The 18478-nt window shown below is 34.0% G+C and overlaps 1 protein-coding gene across 2 annotated transcripts in view; it reads right to left on the reverse strand.

The window, feature by feature from the left end:
• LRP1B (LDL receptor related protein 1B) overlaps window positions 1-18478 on the reverse strand; it is a 1593459-nt gene that overhangs the window by 92995 nt on the left and 1481986 nt on the right. For both annotated transcript variants that reach the window (XM_032479383.1, XM_032479382.1), the window contains exons 73-77: window positions 16480-16605; window positions 15603-15740; window positions 14163-14297; window positions 10917-11036; window positions 9049-9290 (exon numbers count right to left, since the gene is read on the reverse strand). In XM_032479383.1, coding sequence (XP_032335274.1) covers window positions 9049-9290; window positions 10917-11036; window positions 14163-14297; window positions 15603-15740; window positions 16480-16605 — 761 coding nt within the window. The remainder of the gene's footprint in view (window positions 1-9048; window positions 9291-10916; window positions 11037-14162; window positions 14298-15602; window positions 15741-16479; window positions 16606-18478) is intronic.

Consider the following 18478-nt stretch of genomic DNA (forward strand, 5'->3'; position numbering starts at 1 on the left):
TAGCATGCAAACAAGATGATAATCTGTTATCTATCATGAACATAGAAAAATACCTATTTTCCCTTTATCAGATGTTAATATAGATACATGATTTTCTATCTGAATGGTATCCTTGCTAAAACAGGACATATTTTGTGCTATATTTCACTTTGTTAAATTTAAGGTTTTCATTTTATTTTACTCAAAAAAAAAAAAGGCTGATTATCTTTCCATTCTATATTTCTAAAGATGGACTACTGACAATTAAGAAGCCAAATTCCTAATGATCATAAAACATTCAGAAGTTTGATTTTTTCAGGCAAGCTGTCTGGTGAAAATTCTATTAATAGTGAATTCCAGAAGGATATGTTAAATTTAGGTCACATTACTATAGTGAAGGACATATAAGGAAAGGGGAAAAGGTTACTTTTCACTGTTAGGCACAAGAGATATTGATGAGTTATAGAGCCATTTAAATCTATATACAGTTATTCTCTGGTTCCTTGATCAAGGAATCCCTAATGTTGTTCCAATGTGAACTAAAGCAGTTAGAACACAGGGCAAAGGATGGCCACCCAATAAACTCAACCTAAAGTCATGAATCATCAGTGACAAGAGAACTCTTGGAGAATAAGGGCAGTAGGGGAAAGATGCTACTAGGTGTTCATTCTCAGTGACTCATATGGAATGCTCGATAGTGCTTCACACTGAAAAGAGCAGAACTGACCACCAACAAGACTGCAACAGGCTGGTCCTATTGTAAAGGAACCCATGGGCTGGTCAAATTAGGAAACCACCTTTCTAGTGAGTTCTACAGGAAAGAAAGAATCCCTTTGTATTGCTCACTGCTTGACCAGGACTGTGAATAAAATTAGCCATATAAAAGGGGCTCTCCTATTGAATGGATGTTGGTAGGAGAGTTAAAGGCAAATTACTATTGGATCTTGGTGTAATGTGCAGACAATTTATGGAGAAGTGCAAAATCAATCAGTTACATATTAAAAAGTGGGAAGAGACAGGTAACGTAAACCGAGGTTCTTGGCATTGAATGGAGTCTGACATGAAAAGCAAGCAGGAAAGTTAAGCCATTTGCCTCTAAAGAGACTGGAAAGAAAACAAAAGAACTAAACACATCAGACTGGAAATACGAAGAAAATATGAAAGTCTCATTTGCCCCCTTGGCCAGCACACTAGACAGAGAGGCCAGGGAAGGAGAGGCACTAATGAAATACGCCATGTTTCAGAGCCTGCAGACGACAAAAGGCATTGCTCATATTGCTGCACAAAGTAGAAGGCACTTTTCGACTGCTTTCTCCAGACAGATGATTTCTTTCCTAATAAGCTTTCCAAATACAGCCAAAGTTTTGAGGCCTGAGGCATTCTTCTTTATAGAGATACATTAGTTGAATGAATGGAACACTTAAAATCTTACAGAAAAATTGGCAGCTTGATTATAGCAAAATTAGAGGCTACTGCTTTAAACTACTAAATCTTTACAGCTGTGGATTGTAAGGCTCAGTCACACTCCCAGCTTCAGTAAACTAAAGATATGTCACTGGTGACGTGAGTTTTCAACCAAGGAAAGTGGAAAGTGAGAGAATTCAAGCATGTGAGCCATGGAAATACCATCTTTGTTTAAACAAAAATTCCTACATTTAACACTATGCTTTAAGAAAATATAGTTAACACAAGGATAGATCAAAGGGGCCACATTTCATTCATAATTTTTATCTTTGTGTACATCTAAGAAAAGAAAATTCAGTTCATTTTACTAAAGTTAACTAACCCCTGATTTGATACTATTAAAAACCAATGATGTAAAGACAGGCTTAAGAGCTTGTGTGTGGGGGGGGGTGGGGAGGGGTAGCGGGACACTGAATGATAAGCCTGTTTACATATTGGTCCACAAAATATGAATCAGAGTAAATCCTCATAAACCAGGCAATAACAATAAAATAATGACTACATAAACTCTGAACATTATTAAATTTTGTGGCTTAGTAATAGTATAAAATATCTAGATATTTATTATTTCAATCAAGCTCACATGGCAATGGAGAAATCCAAAAAGAACCAAGAAAAAGTTATATTTAGAGCTATAATATGTAAGAGTTCCAAAACCACTTCAGGGATGAAACTCTATTCTCAAGAAAAGATTACTTCAACCTGAATAATTTTAAGGCTATATTTATCTATATTAGGGCCATGTCAACCTGGCACAAACTCCTGTTAGGGGAAAAGGAAACCAAATAAAAGTATATAAGTCTCAGACAATTTCCAGAAAGGACTAAATTTGTCTTTAGATGATAGGGTCAATATTATACGTGATTTTATCATTTTTAAAAAACATGCTCAGTGTTCTTTAAAATTATTTACGATTTACCACCCACACTCCGTAATAAGCAAAACCGCTCTCAAAACCTTCATTCACACTATCAGCTAAACAAAAGATACCATGGAAGACTATAAAGCACACAGTATTTTGAATCAGAAACTTGGTTTAAGAATAGTTTATAAATGATGCAGCATTAAAAAATAAAAGCTTTGGATTAGATGGTCAGTAAAAGTCCTTAGCTGCTAAACACTAAATTATATAACACCTTAAATATTATTCATTCTATGTAAGTCTATATTTTATATAGCCTTAAGGATGTATCTGATGCTACTTATGAATTTTCATCCATTAGTAGGTAAGTGAAAAAAATTTGGGTACTTATGGGGCCAATATTGACATTATTCCCCTATAATTTGAAATAAAGAAAGCAAGGTGCCTTCTGATATTTACAATTTAAACAAGCATCACAAATGAGATGTAATGCAGAGCTATCTAAAAGTCACGATTGCAAAATGGTAGGTTGAGGACAACCTTTAAGTTAAAAAAAAACTTTTAAGTGGATTCTAACTTTAAAATTAAGAAGATACTGGAATCTTACAGTTCAATGCCTTTCATCCATCAAAGTCATTCAAATTATGAATATATATGCGTGTGTGCACATATTCATAACGTTGAGTTTTATACATAATTTTCTTGCCTGATTCATTAAACTTAGTTTCCTGCTGTTTCATTACTCCCTAGGTAAACCAGCAACTCAATTTCTAGGTCTAAACAGAACCTGGAATAATAATGAGGTCACCTTGTAGACCACTTTCTGGGCATACAATTGACATTCTTTAGATGGTAGTCAATCTTTCTGTGACCCTGCACTATCAAACCATAACAGTTAGTTCAATTAGGCCTTTAGGAAGACCTGGAAATAAGTTATGCAGGCTGAGATTGCTAATGCCTAAATAAGACCAAGACCAATTTCAATGATCATAATAATAATGAAAGTGATGTCTTCTTAATAAAGGAGCTTTCATTCATAAGGATAATTGAGGGAAGCAGAGGAAATTGCATGTATAAAGATTCTGAAGAGAAGTTGCTTCTTGTAAATGAAATATGACTCACCTATAGCTTGAAAAAAATGTGTGTTTGCTGTTGTATACGTGTATGTTCATAGGTGTGTGACAAGATGGGAGGGGTGTGGGGGGGTGAGGCTAAGCACCAGGGAGAGGCTTGTAAAACAATGATTTTTCAATGGAAATCCATTAGAAAGGTCTAAGTAGGAAGCCATGATGATGAGATTAATGTTCTAAGATTATTTTAACTATGGTGTGAAGAATGGCTTGGATCTGGGGACCAAAAGTGGATACAGGAAATTCAGAGGAGGCTTATTCAATGGACTTTAGAAGGAAGAATGTGAAAGTTTAACCTAGGTTTTTGTGAAACAAAAGTGGATAAAAACAAGATTTATCTGGAGATAAAAATATTTAAACTTGCAATGAATTGAATACCAATGATGAGAAGAACTTGTAAAAGATAACTTTGAAAATCAGTATTGCTACTGTCATGTACACCCAAGATGTTCATTTATTGCTTCTAATAAAAAAAAAAATGGACCTACTTTATGACAGGCCCTGTTCTATATGCTAGGCTTGCAGTAGTGGTCAAAATAGAAAAAGCAAAACAAAACACCCTGCCATCTGGGAACTTATCTATAGCAAGCTGAAGCAGACAATAGATAATAAAGATAACAGATGAATAAATTATATGGCAGTGAAAAAAGGTAAGTACTATGGAAATGAAAAAGAGCAGGGCACTGAGGATCCCAAGATTGGAGTAGGGCAAAAGAGTGCAATTATCAAAGTTATGCATTCAGAAGTTTGAGCAATTTGAGCAAAAACTTGAAGGACTTCAGGAATTGAGTCATGTAGGATATCTGGCTGAAGAACCTTTTAAGCCAAGAGAACATTTCAGGAAAGACCTTGCATTAGTAGGTATAAATAAAATGGCATTACCTCCTTCACCTCTTTCAGGTCTTAGCTTGTATCTCCTCTCTTCAAATGTGCCTTTATTGATCATCCTACCCAAAACCTACAACATTCAAGTGTTTCTCTCTTAGTTCATTTTTTGTTCCTTTCAATACACTTTCTAAAAGTGGAATTTTTTTGTATTTATTTATTTATGAGATTACTTGATTTCATCTTTATTCCATAGAATATAAACTTCATGAGGACAAGATTCTGTTATCTTCAATGTGTCCCAAGAACCCAACACCAAACCTAAAACCATCAGAACTCTTGAAATAAAACTTTATGAGTATGAATGAATAAAACCTGACTGGTTCACCTTAAAATGCTATATACTCTGATTAATAACTTCCTGAGTACTATCAGCTATAGAATCATGTGTTTTGTATAGTCTTTTAAGATTTATGATCAGTAACATTTTGAATAGCGATTACAACTCTTCCAGAACTGTTTAACTCAAATCAGTATGTGCTATTGAGTGCCTGTCTTATGCAATCTACAATAATCAAGCCACAAAATGGCAATAATGTAATATCGAATAGTTTAGACCTATTCCAAAGTAATCATAATAAATTATTTTAGTTGTTGACTGGTTTGAATAAACTTAAATGGTTTTAAAAGTATTCTTGCTGAGAAAGTATAGGCAGTTTCAACGAGTTATAATGGTTGCCATAAATTTATAATAATGAAGAAAAGACATTAAAAATATAAAGGATCAGTTTTTACCACTACCCAAATGTCTAAAAACAAGACTTTGAAGTTTTTGATAAAATTTGTATACACACACACGTTTATGTGCAGATACATACATATACCTTTAAATTTATGTGCACATGTGTCTCTGTGTGCATGTATGTGTGTGTGTGTGTGTGTGTGTGTGTGTGTGTGTGTGTGTTTAAGATGTACACACAGACCCATATATTGGGTATGAGGTTTAGAGCTAGGACTCCAATTACAATTGAAACCTATTAAAGAAAAAAAAGTTGAATATTTTGTTAAAAGCTTTTCAGGAAAAAAAATGTCTAATCAACTTTTTGAGAAAAAGATATAATTATTAATGAATAAAATTTTAAACATGTTTATTCTGAACATTCTCTTTTGCATAATAGACAATATGCCAAAAAGGGCATCTCATAGACACTTCTCAAAATCAGGCAGATCAGATAAACCATTTGTTTTGCTCAGGAATATTTAGTTCTTTAATGGTAAAAATCTAATCTCATATTTAAAATCATTTGCATTTTTCTAAGCATTGACCTACTTTATAGTGCTTGCCATCATGTGCTTTGCTGCACAGTATTTCATACTATAAATGATAAATTGCCAGGAAGTATGTATAATTGTTGCATGAAGCTATCATATTCTGTTCTGACTACTAAAATTCAAATTCAGAAATATCATTATGCTTTACATATAGATTGAATCATGTCAGTCTTTTAAGTTTTAAATTATTTAATTTTCTTAGAGGAAAAAAAATCTATCCATTTTGTATAGCCCGGGGTGGGGGTAGAAAATCATAAGCATTTCTATCTATAAATAACTTAGTCTGCATTTGAAATTTAAATTTGCACTCCTTATTACTATTCCAACCATTTTCACAGATTACAGAAGAGAATTCCCTTCATGATTTCTAAAAAAAGATCATATTAAAAATTACCTTCCTTTAGAATGGACTTCAGTTAACATTTAGTTGTCTGAGCAATGTTCTTCTGATTTCTGATGTAACGTATTTTCTGCCCTTTACTGAAATGAAAACATCCCAGTGTTTTCAGTATCTGTGAATATGCTTTCAAGACATCCTATTGCATGGATAACTCCTTCCACTGGGTTCACTGATAATGAGGTTATAACTAAAGTATCCAGAGTTCGATTTGTGTATTTTTCTGACTTTCACCTATCGATTCAGAGATAGAAATCAATGTACCATATTCAGCTTAGGGAAAAATCTGGAGTTTCTTTTTCTGAGGAGTGGGGAATTCTCAGGTCAGTATCATTTAATATTTGTGCCAAAACTTATGTGAAATAGATTGCATGTTCATTAAACTGATGAATAACTAGCTGGTGACTGTTAGAAGAACAAATATAATACATGGCAGAGAAATTCATAAGGGTAAAAAAAGTCAACCCTTTATACACAAAATGGATTTCAGAGGATTGAATACAAATTGTCCAGGTAATAACTAGATAGATACAAACTATGTCACAATATATTTTTGGAAATCATACATATTTACTATCTGGAAGGGACTTTAGAAACTACTTCCTATACAGTAGTTTTTCAGACGAGTACGCTGAGACTCAGAGATGTAGCAGGTATCTCAAGTTCAAGTCTTCATTGTGTCACGTTACAGCTGCATGGCCACAGATAAGCCATTTAATCAATCTAGAACTCACATTGCTCATTAAATTAAGGTGGTAAGAATGGATTTATTCCATATTTATAGTACTGAACTATCAGGATTACAAAAATCTTTAAGAAGAAAAGTTAAATAATTGCTCTTATCAGTGTAGCCTTAAGTATTTTTTTGTTAATAATACATTGGTTGGAATTTCTATGGAATGGTTAATGACTCAGAATATGGTGCTAAAACTCATGGTTCAGAGGTTCTAAATTGTATATTATAATTAAGACATTTAGTTAGCTATGACGGGCTTCTAGAAAATGTACCCTACTGCTACCCACTTTTCTTCCTAGTGAATACTGTTAGTCATGGATAGGTCTAAGAAGAGAGAAAAACAAACAAACAAACAGAAAATCTAAATTATACAGTGCATCTAATTACTATCATTAGAAGAGTAATGGAGTTTCAAATCCTATTAGATAAAGGCTAATCAATAACTTTTCATTGATTATGAAAGACTCTATACCACATAAATAAAATTAAAATATATAAAATATATAAATTTAAATAAATACATAAATATTATATACAAATAAAATGTACACACTATATTGGTGTGCATAAGAATAAAAATTTAGCTAACAGACAAATTTGGCTTCTGACCTACAATCAACTCCGTTCACTAGAGGCTATTGGTTGTTTTTATCAGTTTCCCTAAGAACAAAGCTAAAAAAATTATCAAATAATTTTCACTGAGAAATTGTCAAAAAGAAAGCTATTTTTAGCAACTATCAAATTCAGATAAGTATAAGCTGCAATTAATTTTTAATATGAGAAAGCACATTTTAGAGAAGAACATGTTGCCAGTTGTCGTCAACAACATCACTGTCATCATCACCAACATCATCATCGTTATCATCTTCATCATCCTGTTAACCTCTGCAGTGCTTATTAGGGGCCACTAATATAAATATAGCGTGTGTGTGTGTGTGTTTGTATGTTTGTGTGTATTCCTCACTAAAGCTTCATGTCATGGAGAGTACAGAGAAGCTAAGAGGCCAGTAAGCAGCAGAAACAAGATTAAAACCCAGGTAGTGTAACTCCACAATATATGCTCTTTATCACTTCATTAATAACATATGAGACTGTACCATAGGAACAATGTTTTTGCAAAGCAGACTTCTGTTTTAGAGATAAAGAAAGCTAAAGCTAGCCAAAACTGAGTCAGTCTTCTGGTCTGATAGGAAGGGGATTATATGTGACTGAAGGAGGGCAAAGTGATCTACCAAATTTCTCAACTCTGTCCAGAATTATCCTTAATAGAACCGGAGCTATTGTATAACACTGGGTTCGGTGGGGGAGGAGTTAAAAAAAACACTCTGATAGATACAGAGTTTTACTCACAGTGAATTTAATTGAACTTGACTTTCAAATCTAACCTAGCTTCTTTGAAAACCAGCTTATTGCTATCTTCGGCTGATAAAAAATAGTGTTCCAGATTTCTATTAAATGATATTCGTGTAGTTCAAATCTTCATGGTAGATACCACTGCAAAAGGTAGTGAGGACTTCCAGATAGGTATCTGTGATTCTCTTCAAACACAAAGCTTTAGTTTCATCCTACTGTGCGAGCACTTGACTTTCTGGGAATGGACCCGGTCCACTCAAAATAAGTATTTATCCGTCATTTCTCTGCCAGGTTACTTCAAAATATAAAATACACAATAAATTGACATGCTCTAAAACAAAAAAGGATAGACCACCACCACAAATCGAAACAAATGTTCCAGTTTATTTTTGTCAGAAGGAATAACCATGATAATCAACATGTCTGTCATATACCAGCAAACAATACTGTTCTATTTTGGATGTTCTATGAGGTACAGTTATTAGGAGTCAGAAGAAATGCTTACACTTTTGAGTTGATCTCTCGCCCTAGAAGAGAAGTATATTTCTGATATTGTTAAAAATGAAACCATTTTCCCTGCATATTTTTGACAGTTCATTTTCTAATGTAAAAACAAAGTGATGGTTCCCAATATGATGGAATAAAAAAACCCCTCACATTCACATTATACTGTTAACTACTATAAAGTATAAAATGTGGTAGAAATGTTAGGTATTATTAATTAACATTCTTATATAACTAAGGCAAATGTATTGAAGGAAAAACCTAATATCATGCAATTAAAATAAATTATATGCAGCTACGAGAATGAGAAGGGAAACGTTCTGTCTCTATATAGGAAGAATACCTGGAGGAATTGCTGGATATGTTCATTACTACTTATAATCAGATACTGTGTTTGATAGATAATAAAAAAAAACAGGGAAGTAGGAAGGTATGAACCTTCAAATATTCAATTTTATTTACTTACAATCAAGCCACTGTTTGCTTGCCTTTTTTCTCTGCCATGGATCCTTTTGTAGAAAATTCCGCCTGGATTAAATTGAGTACTCCAAATAATCATATCTCTTTGATAATATACATCCATCCCTGTTATCCTTGAATTATGTTCAATATGAGAAATTTGTTGATGATCGCCACTGTAGTTGAATGGATATATAAAACCCAGGATATCAGTGTCATTAGCAATGTAGAGAACTTGATCTTCAGAGCCTGGAGATTATTATAATAAAATACAAAAATAAAGTAAATTTCAACTAATGTAAAAGCAATGATTGTACTTTTAAATTATCTTGAATTGTTATTCTTAACACAGTTCCTTGCTCAATAAAACTAAACCAAATTTATTCCATCTTTTAGTCTTCACATTTCTAAAACACATGTCCCTAAACACTTCTAAGAGTTATTAATGCAGGTTTTCCTAAGTCAAAGCTTCTCTTATGGCTAGTAATTAGGTATTTGTAGTAGTTACCCTTTTATGAAGAGGGATTACTATTTTGTAAGTTGCAATACCTTATGGTTTAATGCTTTTTATGTGAATATTCATATACCACGTAACATACTCATTAAGCCTCAGACACTTCTGAGCATTTGGTTTATGCCCTTGAGTGACTGTTACCCTAGGCTATGAAATAAAAATTACAAGATGAAGAGTCTTCTTCTAATATTCATATATCTCAAATGTTCTTTTGTTTTTATTATACAAAGATATCAGTATTTATTACATTAAAGTGCCATAATCTCAATATTTTCTAGAATCTTGCTAACTGGAATCGTCTAGCCTGAAAAGTTTTGACAGCTACAATACAATTCTGATGTCATTTGCATACCAAGACAAATAAAACCCTAATGTGAATCCTGAAAATATTAATTAAAATAATAATGAAACCATAAAGAAAGACTGAATTGTATATACAGTATCTGCAAATTAAAAAAAATAACATGCGTTGTGGTTCAGCTTTACAGTTTCAACAGCTTTCACTTAGTGAATGTTTACTGTGTGATACGGGCTGTGTTAAGCCTTTGACAATTTATCTCCTCTCTGACAACAACCATGGAAAGTAGGGATTAGTTCTCCCATTTCACAGATGAGGAACTGTGGCTTAAAGATTTTAATAACTTCCCTGAGGTCACACAGTCAGAAAGGTGCAATGCTGGGATTCAGACAAATTTATCTAACTCCATAGCCCACCCTTGATTCACTATAACATGTTGCTTTCTTCTTGTAATAAGTGTCTTATTAACATTGTTAATCATGCCCTTCAGCTAACAATATTTAAATTATAACATTATTTAGTAAAATCATAAGAGCATTAAAATCCATCTACAAAAGCTCAAATATATATGTCACTTAATTTTTTAAAAAACGATATTCATAAGTGGAGAAGGTCTGAATTTGAAAACATAATTTTATTTTCAATTCTTATTTAAAATTCCATTCTTCTTATAAAGCTAAACTTTAATCTAATCTGTTATTGTTATCCCAGTGGTGCAATGATTTCTCAAGTACACTGAGAGCAGGTCAAAAAGAAAGATATCTCATATTCTGTCACATTGACTTTTAAACTTTTACCCCTTCTGACAAATTGCTTCAAACACAAAAGTTATTTTAACAGTAGCCATGTATTTGACAATCAGGTCTATAAACTTTCCCAGATTAGTTTAATTAAGAATGATAACAAAAAAATTGGCCAAATTAATCAGTATTAAAAACAGATTTATTTCGTATTTTCAGGCATGAAGTCATTGCTCAAATGCAATAGGAAACATTTTTTCCCCTCATAAGATGTTTATAGCAAAATTATAATAACATTTAAAATAATGGTTATATAATCTTACCTTTTGCAATGCAGGTGTTATTTCTTTCTTGAAAATTCTGGTCACACACACATTTATATGATCCTTCCACGTTTATACATTGGTGGGAACATGTGCCAAATACCAAACATTCATTGAGGTCTAGAAAAGAAGAGTTCAAAATAGCATCATCATACCCACAGTGAGCACCTTCATTCTTCCCCAGGCCAAAAAAGACATGTTTGTTTTTCTTCCTTCAACTTCTTATCCCTATTCTTTCACTGTCTTTTCAAACTCTTAAGTCTTTGACTTGCTATGTAATGCTTTCTGGCCGTAACAATTTTCTTACAATAGTTTCACTAGGACTCGATTGTTTGTGCTCCCAATTTATCCCTTCCCTCGTATTTTCATTCACTCAAATAAACCCCCGTTGAGGTTTTTTGATTACCTGCCTCTATTCCTTTGCACATGTCATATGCTATTCCTGTGTCCTATATGCCCTTGCTCATCTTCACACAGAGAATTTCTATTCATCTTTCAAGATTCACCGGAAGTGAAGTCTTCCATGGTCTCTGCCAGTGTACAGCAGTGATTACCCATCTCAGAGCTTCTCCATTCTTTGCTATCTTGGAGTTTCTCTCTTACAGAATTTTTCATACTCGATTTCATATATGTGGTCACATATTTACATCACCTAATGGACTGTCAATCCCTTGAGATCATAGATTAATGTTTATTCATTTTTTTTTATTGCCAGCATTTTGTTCAATGCCTGGCAAAGAATGAAGATATAAATATACCTCTAACACACTTCTGGCTTCAAATATACAAAGTGACTTTGTTAAGAAGAAGGGCCAAGTGAATTAAACAAGCAAGCAAACAACAACAAAATCCTCAAAGTCTATATATATATATATAAAAATCATAAGTAAGAAATAAATTCTTTGGCTTAGCAGTTGCTTCATATTTCAAAGTTTTAAGCAAGGCAAGGACTGAGGCCAGGTGATTCTGGTGAATTATCTACTTTCTTATTTGTTACCTCCTCTCCTTCTGCTTTCAACCAGCATAATTCCTCTGCCCCTTTTATCACTTAGAGTTGCCCAAATTACATAGTAAATCTGTGAGATAAATCCTTCCCCTGAATTAGAGGAATTTAAGGATAAACACAGCAGTAGTGATTATCTTTTGTTTGGCGCTCAGCAGTGTTCTGAAGCCTCAGTGGTAGAGATAAGGACTTTCCCAGTGACACTTGCCAATGACAGTGCCAAGGCTCAAACTCAGGCTTCCTGATTCCATTGTCTCTACTATGATACTTTGCCCGAGGTGAATTTAAGCACTCTCATGAGTTCAATTCTGCATTTGACTGAAATATCAGGTAAAGAGATAAAGAATATTGTATTTACTTGCTAACAAATACTGTACCAGGGATAAGTAAAATACATCTTATCAATACTTAGCCATCAAACAAAGTATTACAATAATTTTGTTTGCTTTGGCTCCTATAACTTTGAACAGGGAATTATTTGTTACTGTGGTTCCTCTTTAAGATGGAACCAAAATAAGCAAAAATCTGCACAATTTGATAAAGTCTCAGCTCCCTCACATGGCACTGTACTGGCCAGAGTCACCATTTTCTCTTCATCTTTCTAATAATTCCTGGGCCGGGAGCTTTTGAAGAGGATGGAGTAATCTCACACGTGTCCAGTACCTAGAACAGTGCCTGACACACAACTATGGATTAATTTCTATTTCTTGATTGTTGTTCCCTTACATTTTTCTTCCCTTCAGACATTTTAATTGAAGTGTTTTGGCTTGAACATCAAACAGTGGTTACTTATGCTCTTTTTGAGCTACCTACAGAAAAAACACAAAAAATTTAAATTCTTTGGATTATAAATCAAGGTAATGTCTTTCTCCTTCTCCACAAGTCAAAATGCTTTTTTTTTATTATCAAAACTTCATTTATTACATGAAGGTACAAATTTTATTAGAGTCCAGAACTTACTCATTTACACTACAAAAATACTGGATTCATAGCAATTTAAATGAAGAATGTAGCTTGCAGGTTATATTTGCCATGGAATATAACTAAAATCGAAGAAAAGTTCAAGAACAGAATTTCTAACTTTAGTAAGTATATATAGGAAACAAAGCCCACTATTCACAAAAAGCACTAGAAAATTAATATTATTTGAAAGTAAAATCTTGAAGAGATTACATGTATGTCTATGTGTGTATACAACTGACAGAAAGCGTCTAGGAAAGAAGAAATAATCTATTCCTGAGAAATAATTTTCTTTTTTACTAAAACAGAAAACTTAAGTTGCCAGTTTTCAGTGTTCTATTTTAATGGAGAAATAAAATGTCATGAATAATCCAAACAAGTATATAACTCAGAATGTACATGTGAACATGACTGTAATTCTTTCCCCTTTGCATAAGTGTAATTAATTTTAATAATTCCATTTTGATTGATACAATGTAAAATTACTTTTATTTACCCAAGAATAACATAAAGAGACAATAAAGAGGGAAGCTGGTAGGTGAAAGCATTTTATGACTTGAATTTACCCTGGACAAGCCAGACTTAGACAATTTAGGTTTGGCTTTAACCACAATATTATCAATTTTAGTGAAGAAACCGGCAGAAAGTGCATATAGGTCTGTATTTCACAGCTCTGTAGTGAGAGCCCTGATGTAAATTATACTTAGATATTTCTTACTATGAGATTCTGGCTCTCCTACATATTCAGTTTTTAAATGATCCCAAGTAAGTTGACAGAGATTTATTTAAATCCTGTCTTTGAATTTTAGAAGACACTCTTGGTAGTACAAAGCACTGTTTAAGATGTGTCGTTAGGACAAAAGCCCACAATTCTCTGAAAGCGAATTACCTTTTGCAGTGTTGCAAATGCCGCAACTCAAGAGAAATGGGTCATCGTAAATATGTTCTTTCACAAAGTGCCTCTAATTCTTCAATAGTTTCTGAACCAGCAATTTTGTTATTTGCATTTCAAAACAGGATTGTAACAATATAACTGAAATTCCTGCAGGTCTGAATCTGCTCTACAGAAAAGGTTTTGTAAGCCGCAGCAATGGTTAGCTTAGCAGTACAAACAAGCAGGCTCTTGACCCCAGGGACTTTCACTCTCGTAAGTAAAACGGTATCCCGTAGACACGCACCGTTCTGATGAAAATCAATCCCCTGTCATCTCACAATTTAGCAGCCTTGGGAGGCTTTTATAACCTAAAGATTTAAGAGCAAGCTGTTGAGGAAACGTACTATACCTTCACACTGTCTGTTCTTCATGTTTCTCTGAAATCCAGGCTTACAGCGACAGAAAACAGATGTTTTTATTTGATTACAATATGCATCATCTCCACATGGATTCACGTTATCTTCACAGGCATATTCAGCAGGAGCTAGGGTTTTAAAACATGATCAAAACTAATATAATTCTAATTCCTGAAGCGGGAGTTTACTATTTTTCTTAATTTGAAATTACATTTATTATTCCATAGATAACTCTTTTTGAATGTATAAGATTATGGTCTTCTCTCCATGTAAGCTCTTGTTTCCTATAAAGGTGTAGAAGCAGATGAAAACCAAACTCATTTACATTGAGTATAGTTTAGACTAAACTGTTTTGCTAACTTAAACTTAGTATTCAGGAACTCAGTCAAGGGTAGTACCATACTACTCAAGCAAGAGGTTAAACGCTCAGTTCTTAAGCATGTTTTGGTCTGGGTACATATATAGGGAGTAACACAGGAGTGCGGGACATGCTCAGGTATACATGGGCTACAATACAGGTTGGGACAGACTATGTATTATTTGTAATTTCCAGCATAGTAAGTTGTAATTTCATCGCTTTATGTCCAATTCAGGAAAACATTTTGGCTCGATTGAATCAGCTCGATTTTACTTGACCAAATCAAATGACTGAGGAATATGAGAACCTTAATTATCAGAATTATAACTATTACTAATCCCCACTGACTCTTGAATATTTTATAGTTAATTAAAATGCACCAGTGGAATTATACCACAATTGAGATATACGTGGCCATATCCTGGTGCCTACTGCCTCATGATCCAGTGAGGAACAACTTATACATAAGTGAGAAAAAATGTAAAACTCCAGATTTGGACCTATTTTGTGACTTTCATAAGTACTCTGAATTTAGGTTCATAAGTTTAATTGTTTTTCTTATTATGGAAAATCAGATATCAAACAATAAACACAAAATTATTAACAATCAAGGTCTCACAACTCAAATAGTATAGCACTCTCAATGAATTAAATAATGATGCCTTCTTTAAGAATGACTCAGCAATGGATTATGATTTTAAAACACTGAATAAATAATTAAGACCTTTACCATCACTGAACCGAATATTCAGAAACTATCAAATTTATATTTTGTAATATAAAATATTAAGGAATATAGATTTCTTTGCTAATATCAAAGTCTGTATATCGACACTGAGTTCTCAACTTCAGCTTCAACAAGGGTGCTCACTGCAAAATCAACCTTTCCTACCTTATACTTTGATATTAATTTAAGTGATATTCAAAGTTGGCTTTGGCAGAGGCTTAAAAAAAAGTATTACTTAAGCACGTTTTGAAGAGCAATCTTTTCTCACAGCAGTAAAGGAATTTTTAGTCATGTTGAAGCAGAAATTGAACCTGCGTGTCACTGCACTTTAACAGGAAACAAACTCACTTATTCTGCAGCCTTGTTCATCTGAACCATCTCCACAGTCATCAAGTTGATCGCACTGGAGGTCCATGGGGATACATTTTTTATTACTGCAAGTAAACTCATCTTTTTTACAAGGTCTTGCTTTATATGTAGGCTTACCTATAGAGTTATTTAAAAAAATGATCAGTGCTTCACAGACTCAAAACAAATTCATTGAGCATATAACAGGTTCAAGATTTTGCTAAATATTATCAAAATCATGGATCCACAATCCTTTATTTGGAGCTCCTGGGGCCAAAAGAAAAAAAAAAAAACCTGAAATTTTGGATTTTTAAGAAAACAACAGGGTATTTACCCTAGAATAAATAGCACTGTATTTCCACGTGAAAATGTTTGAATATTCACCCTAAGAGAGATTTTCTTAAAAAAGTAATACACATTACCTCAGGCCAGTTCAAGTCAGGGTCTGTCACCAAATGGTTTTGCCACATATTTTACTAAAGCCTTTGGTTTTTTGAGTTTTAATTTTTGAGTTGTGAAGAAGCGATTGTGCATCCAGTACATACAATCTATATAAACTCTCTCTGCTCAAGAAATTAACAGAATATTTTAAACCACTGTGTTGTTTTTCTCATGCAATACTTTCTGGAATAAAGTCCCTATAATCAACGGAGATTCACAGACTTGGAGAGACTCTGGATAGCAGGTTGCATAGCTCTACTATGCAAATGAAGTGCTAATGGATTATTTACATACCCAGTCAGAAAAATCAAGTGCCTGAAAAAAATACCCCCAGACGTGCCACATGAAAATACTTTTAAGAATTTTTTGAGCTGTAAAATCATTATATTATCTGTAGCTGTCACTGAATCAATTATTTCACATTAAATGGATTTACCACCACAGGGATCTTCATCCGAGTTGTCCCCACAGTCATCAATCCCATTGCACATTTGCTCAGGCTGCAGGCATATTCTGTTATTTCTGCATCTGTGAGGTCTTGTGGGTGGGCAAAGAAATTTGACTGAAAAAAAGAAAAACCAAAGCAGCTCCTTTGGATACACTGACTTATGAAGAACCATCCTTCTTTTGTCTTCCTTTTTTTTTTCCTTTTCAAATCCATAATCTAACTTTTTGGAATATCTTTTGTTATGGAAATTGCCTACATGTAGATACTAGAAAAATGTGTGATAATAGAAGTTACGATTCTAGTTATTTACACTACAGAGAAGAGCGCACAGCTGAAATGCTGAATGAAGGAAGAAAAGGAGCCAGACCTCATGGTCTTATTTCCAGATGCCTTATCTTAGCTGACTGCACTTGGTGTACCAAATTAATTTATGCCTACGGTTTATACAACATGGCAAAATTTAGCTATCTGAAAGGGCAATTTCACATAGAATAGAGCTCAAGAAAGTGTATGTTACAGATCCAAAACTGAAAATAGGTCATTCAGAACCCTCCCCCCCAAATACAGCTATGTTTCTTACTCTGTCTCTGTAAACAACTGGGTAGATATGTATCTAAGGCACATAAGGTAACCTTCGTTATTCATTTTTAACGTGTATTTATGTGTGTGTGTGTGTGTGTGTGTGTATGTGAGAGACAGAGAGAGAGAGAGAGACAGACTTAAACAAACAATGAATGTCAGGGAGTTTTACACTTGTCCTTTTCATCGCTACTTAATCTGAAGACATCCACCCCTGAACCAGGAAACATCTCTACTGTCTTTTCATCCCCACATGTGAAATACGCTCTTGAGTTCTCTGCTTAGATATTCTCATTCTCATGGATTTACTTGACACTCTGCCCTGAAGACTTTCAATTTGCTAATTCTAACATCTCAATTAATTATAGGACATTCCCTTGGGAATTTAAAATGCAGCAAGTTCAAAGCTCAATTCTTTATCATCTTTCCCTGACCCCCTTCTCCTCATACATAAGCTCTGTCTTACTTCCATCATTCAGTTAGTGGCACATCACAGCCACAAGTCTGGGATATCCTAAATGCACTCCTCTTATTAGGTTTCAATTCTAATTAGTCAACAAGTCCAGCTATATTGTCCTCAGCCTTGCCTTCTTCTTCTTGCCTCCATGTGTACCAGTTACAACCTCAATAGCTCTTCATTATGTCTTCCAGAGGTGACTTCAGTAGAATCCTTAATGTCTCAGATTTATTGCCCACCCTAAAATCCTCCAAAAGCCACCAGAACAGACCACCTAACACATTATCTGACCATTTCTTCCATTGTCATTTATCACTTTCAGAATAAAATTTAAGTTACTTCACATGGCACAATCGACTTATCATTACCTTGTCCACGCTGCTCCTACAGACTCATCCCTTGTCACTCTTGGTGTTCTGCCAGTACCATGTTATTAGCTCCTTAAAATGCCATATTCCTTCTTGCCTGACTTCCTTGCTTTAATTAAAATCTGGTTCCCACTCTAAGCATAGTTCCTCCCCTTTAGGTTTTTCAGGAATGCCTCTAAAATTGCTCAAGCCTCATGTTATCCCATGTTTGAAGACATCATAGTTCCCTACTACAACTTCCAGTCCTTTGCTACTATACTTTCACCTTCAAATTAAAAAATATAATATTAAAAATAAAAATTGTTACTTTGAGGGCCAGGCATTTGATTATACTTTTTTCTTATTTCTATTTCTTACCAACCTTATAAACATCACCCCCTCCCCAATTCACTGAAGACTGTCGCACCTTCCCTCGCAGTTATTTCTCTCCATCTAAATCATTCCAGCATCCTCGGTGACATCAACATCCACATGAGCAAACCAGCCAATAACCTCACTTTCAGCTTCCTGAATTGCTCATACTCAATGTCCTTTTACTCTAATCCACTGGGCCACCCATTCTTGCAGAAAGTTGTGGACATTG

Source organism: Camelus ferus, chromosome 5 (genome assembly GCF_009834535.1).
Source record: "Camelus ferus isolate YT-003-E chromosome 5, BCGSAC_Cfer_1.0, whole genome shotgun sequence".
NCBI lineage: Eukaryota > Metazoa > Chordata > Mammalia > Artiodactyla > Camelidae > Camelus > Camelus ferus.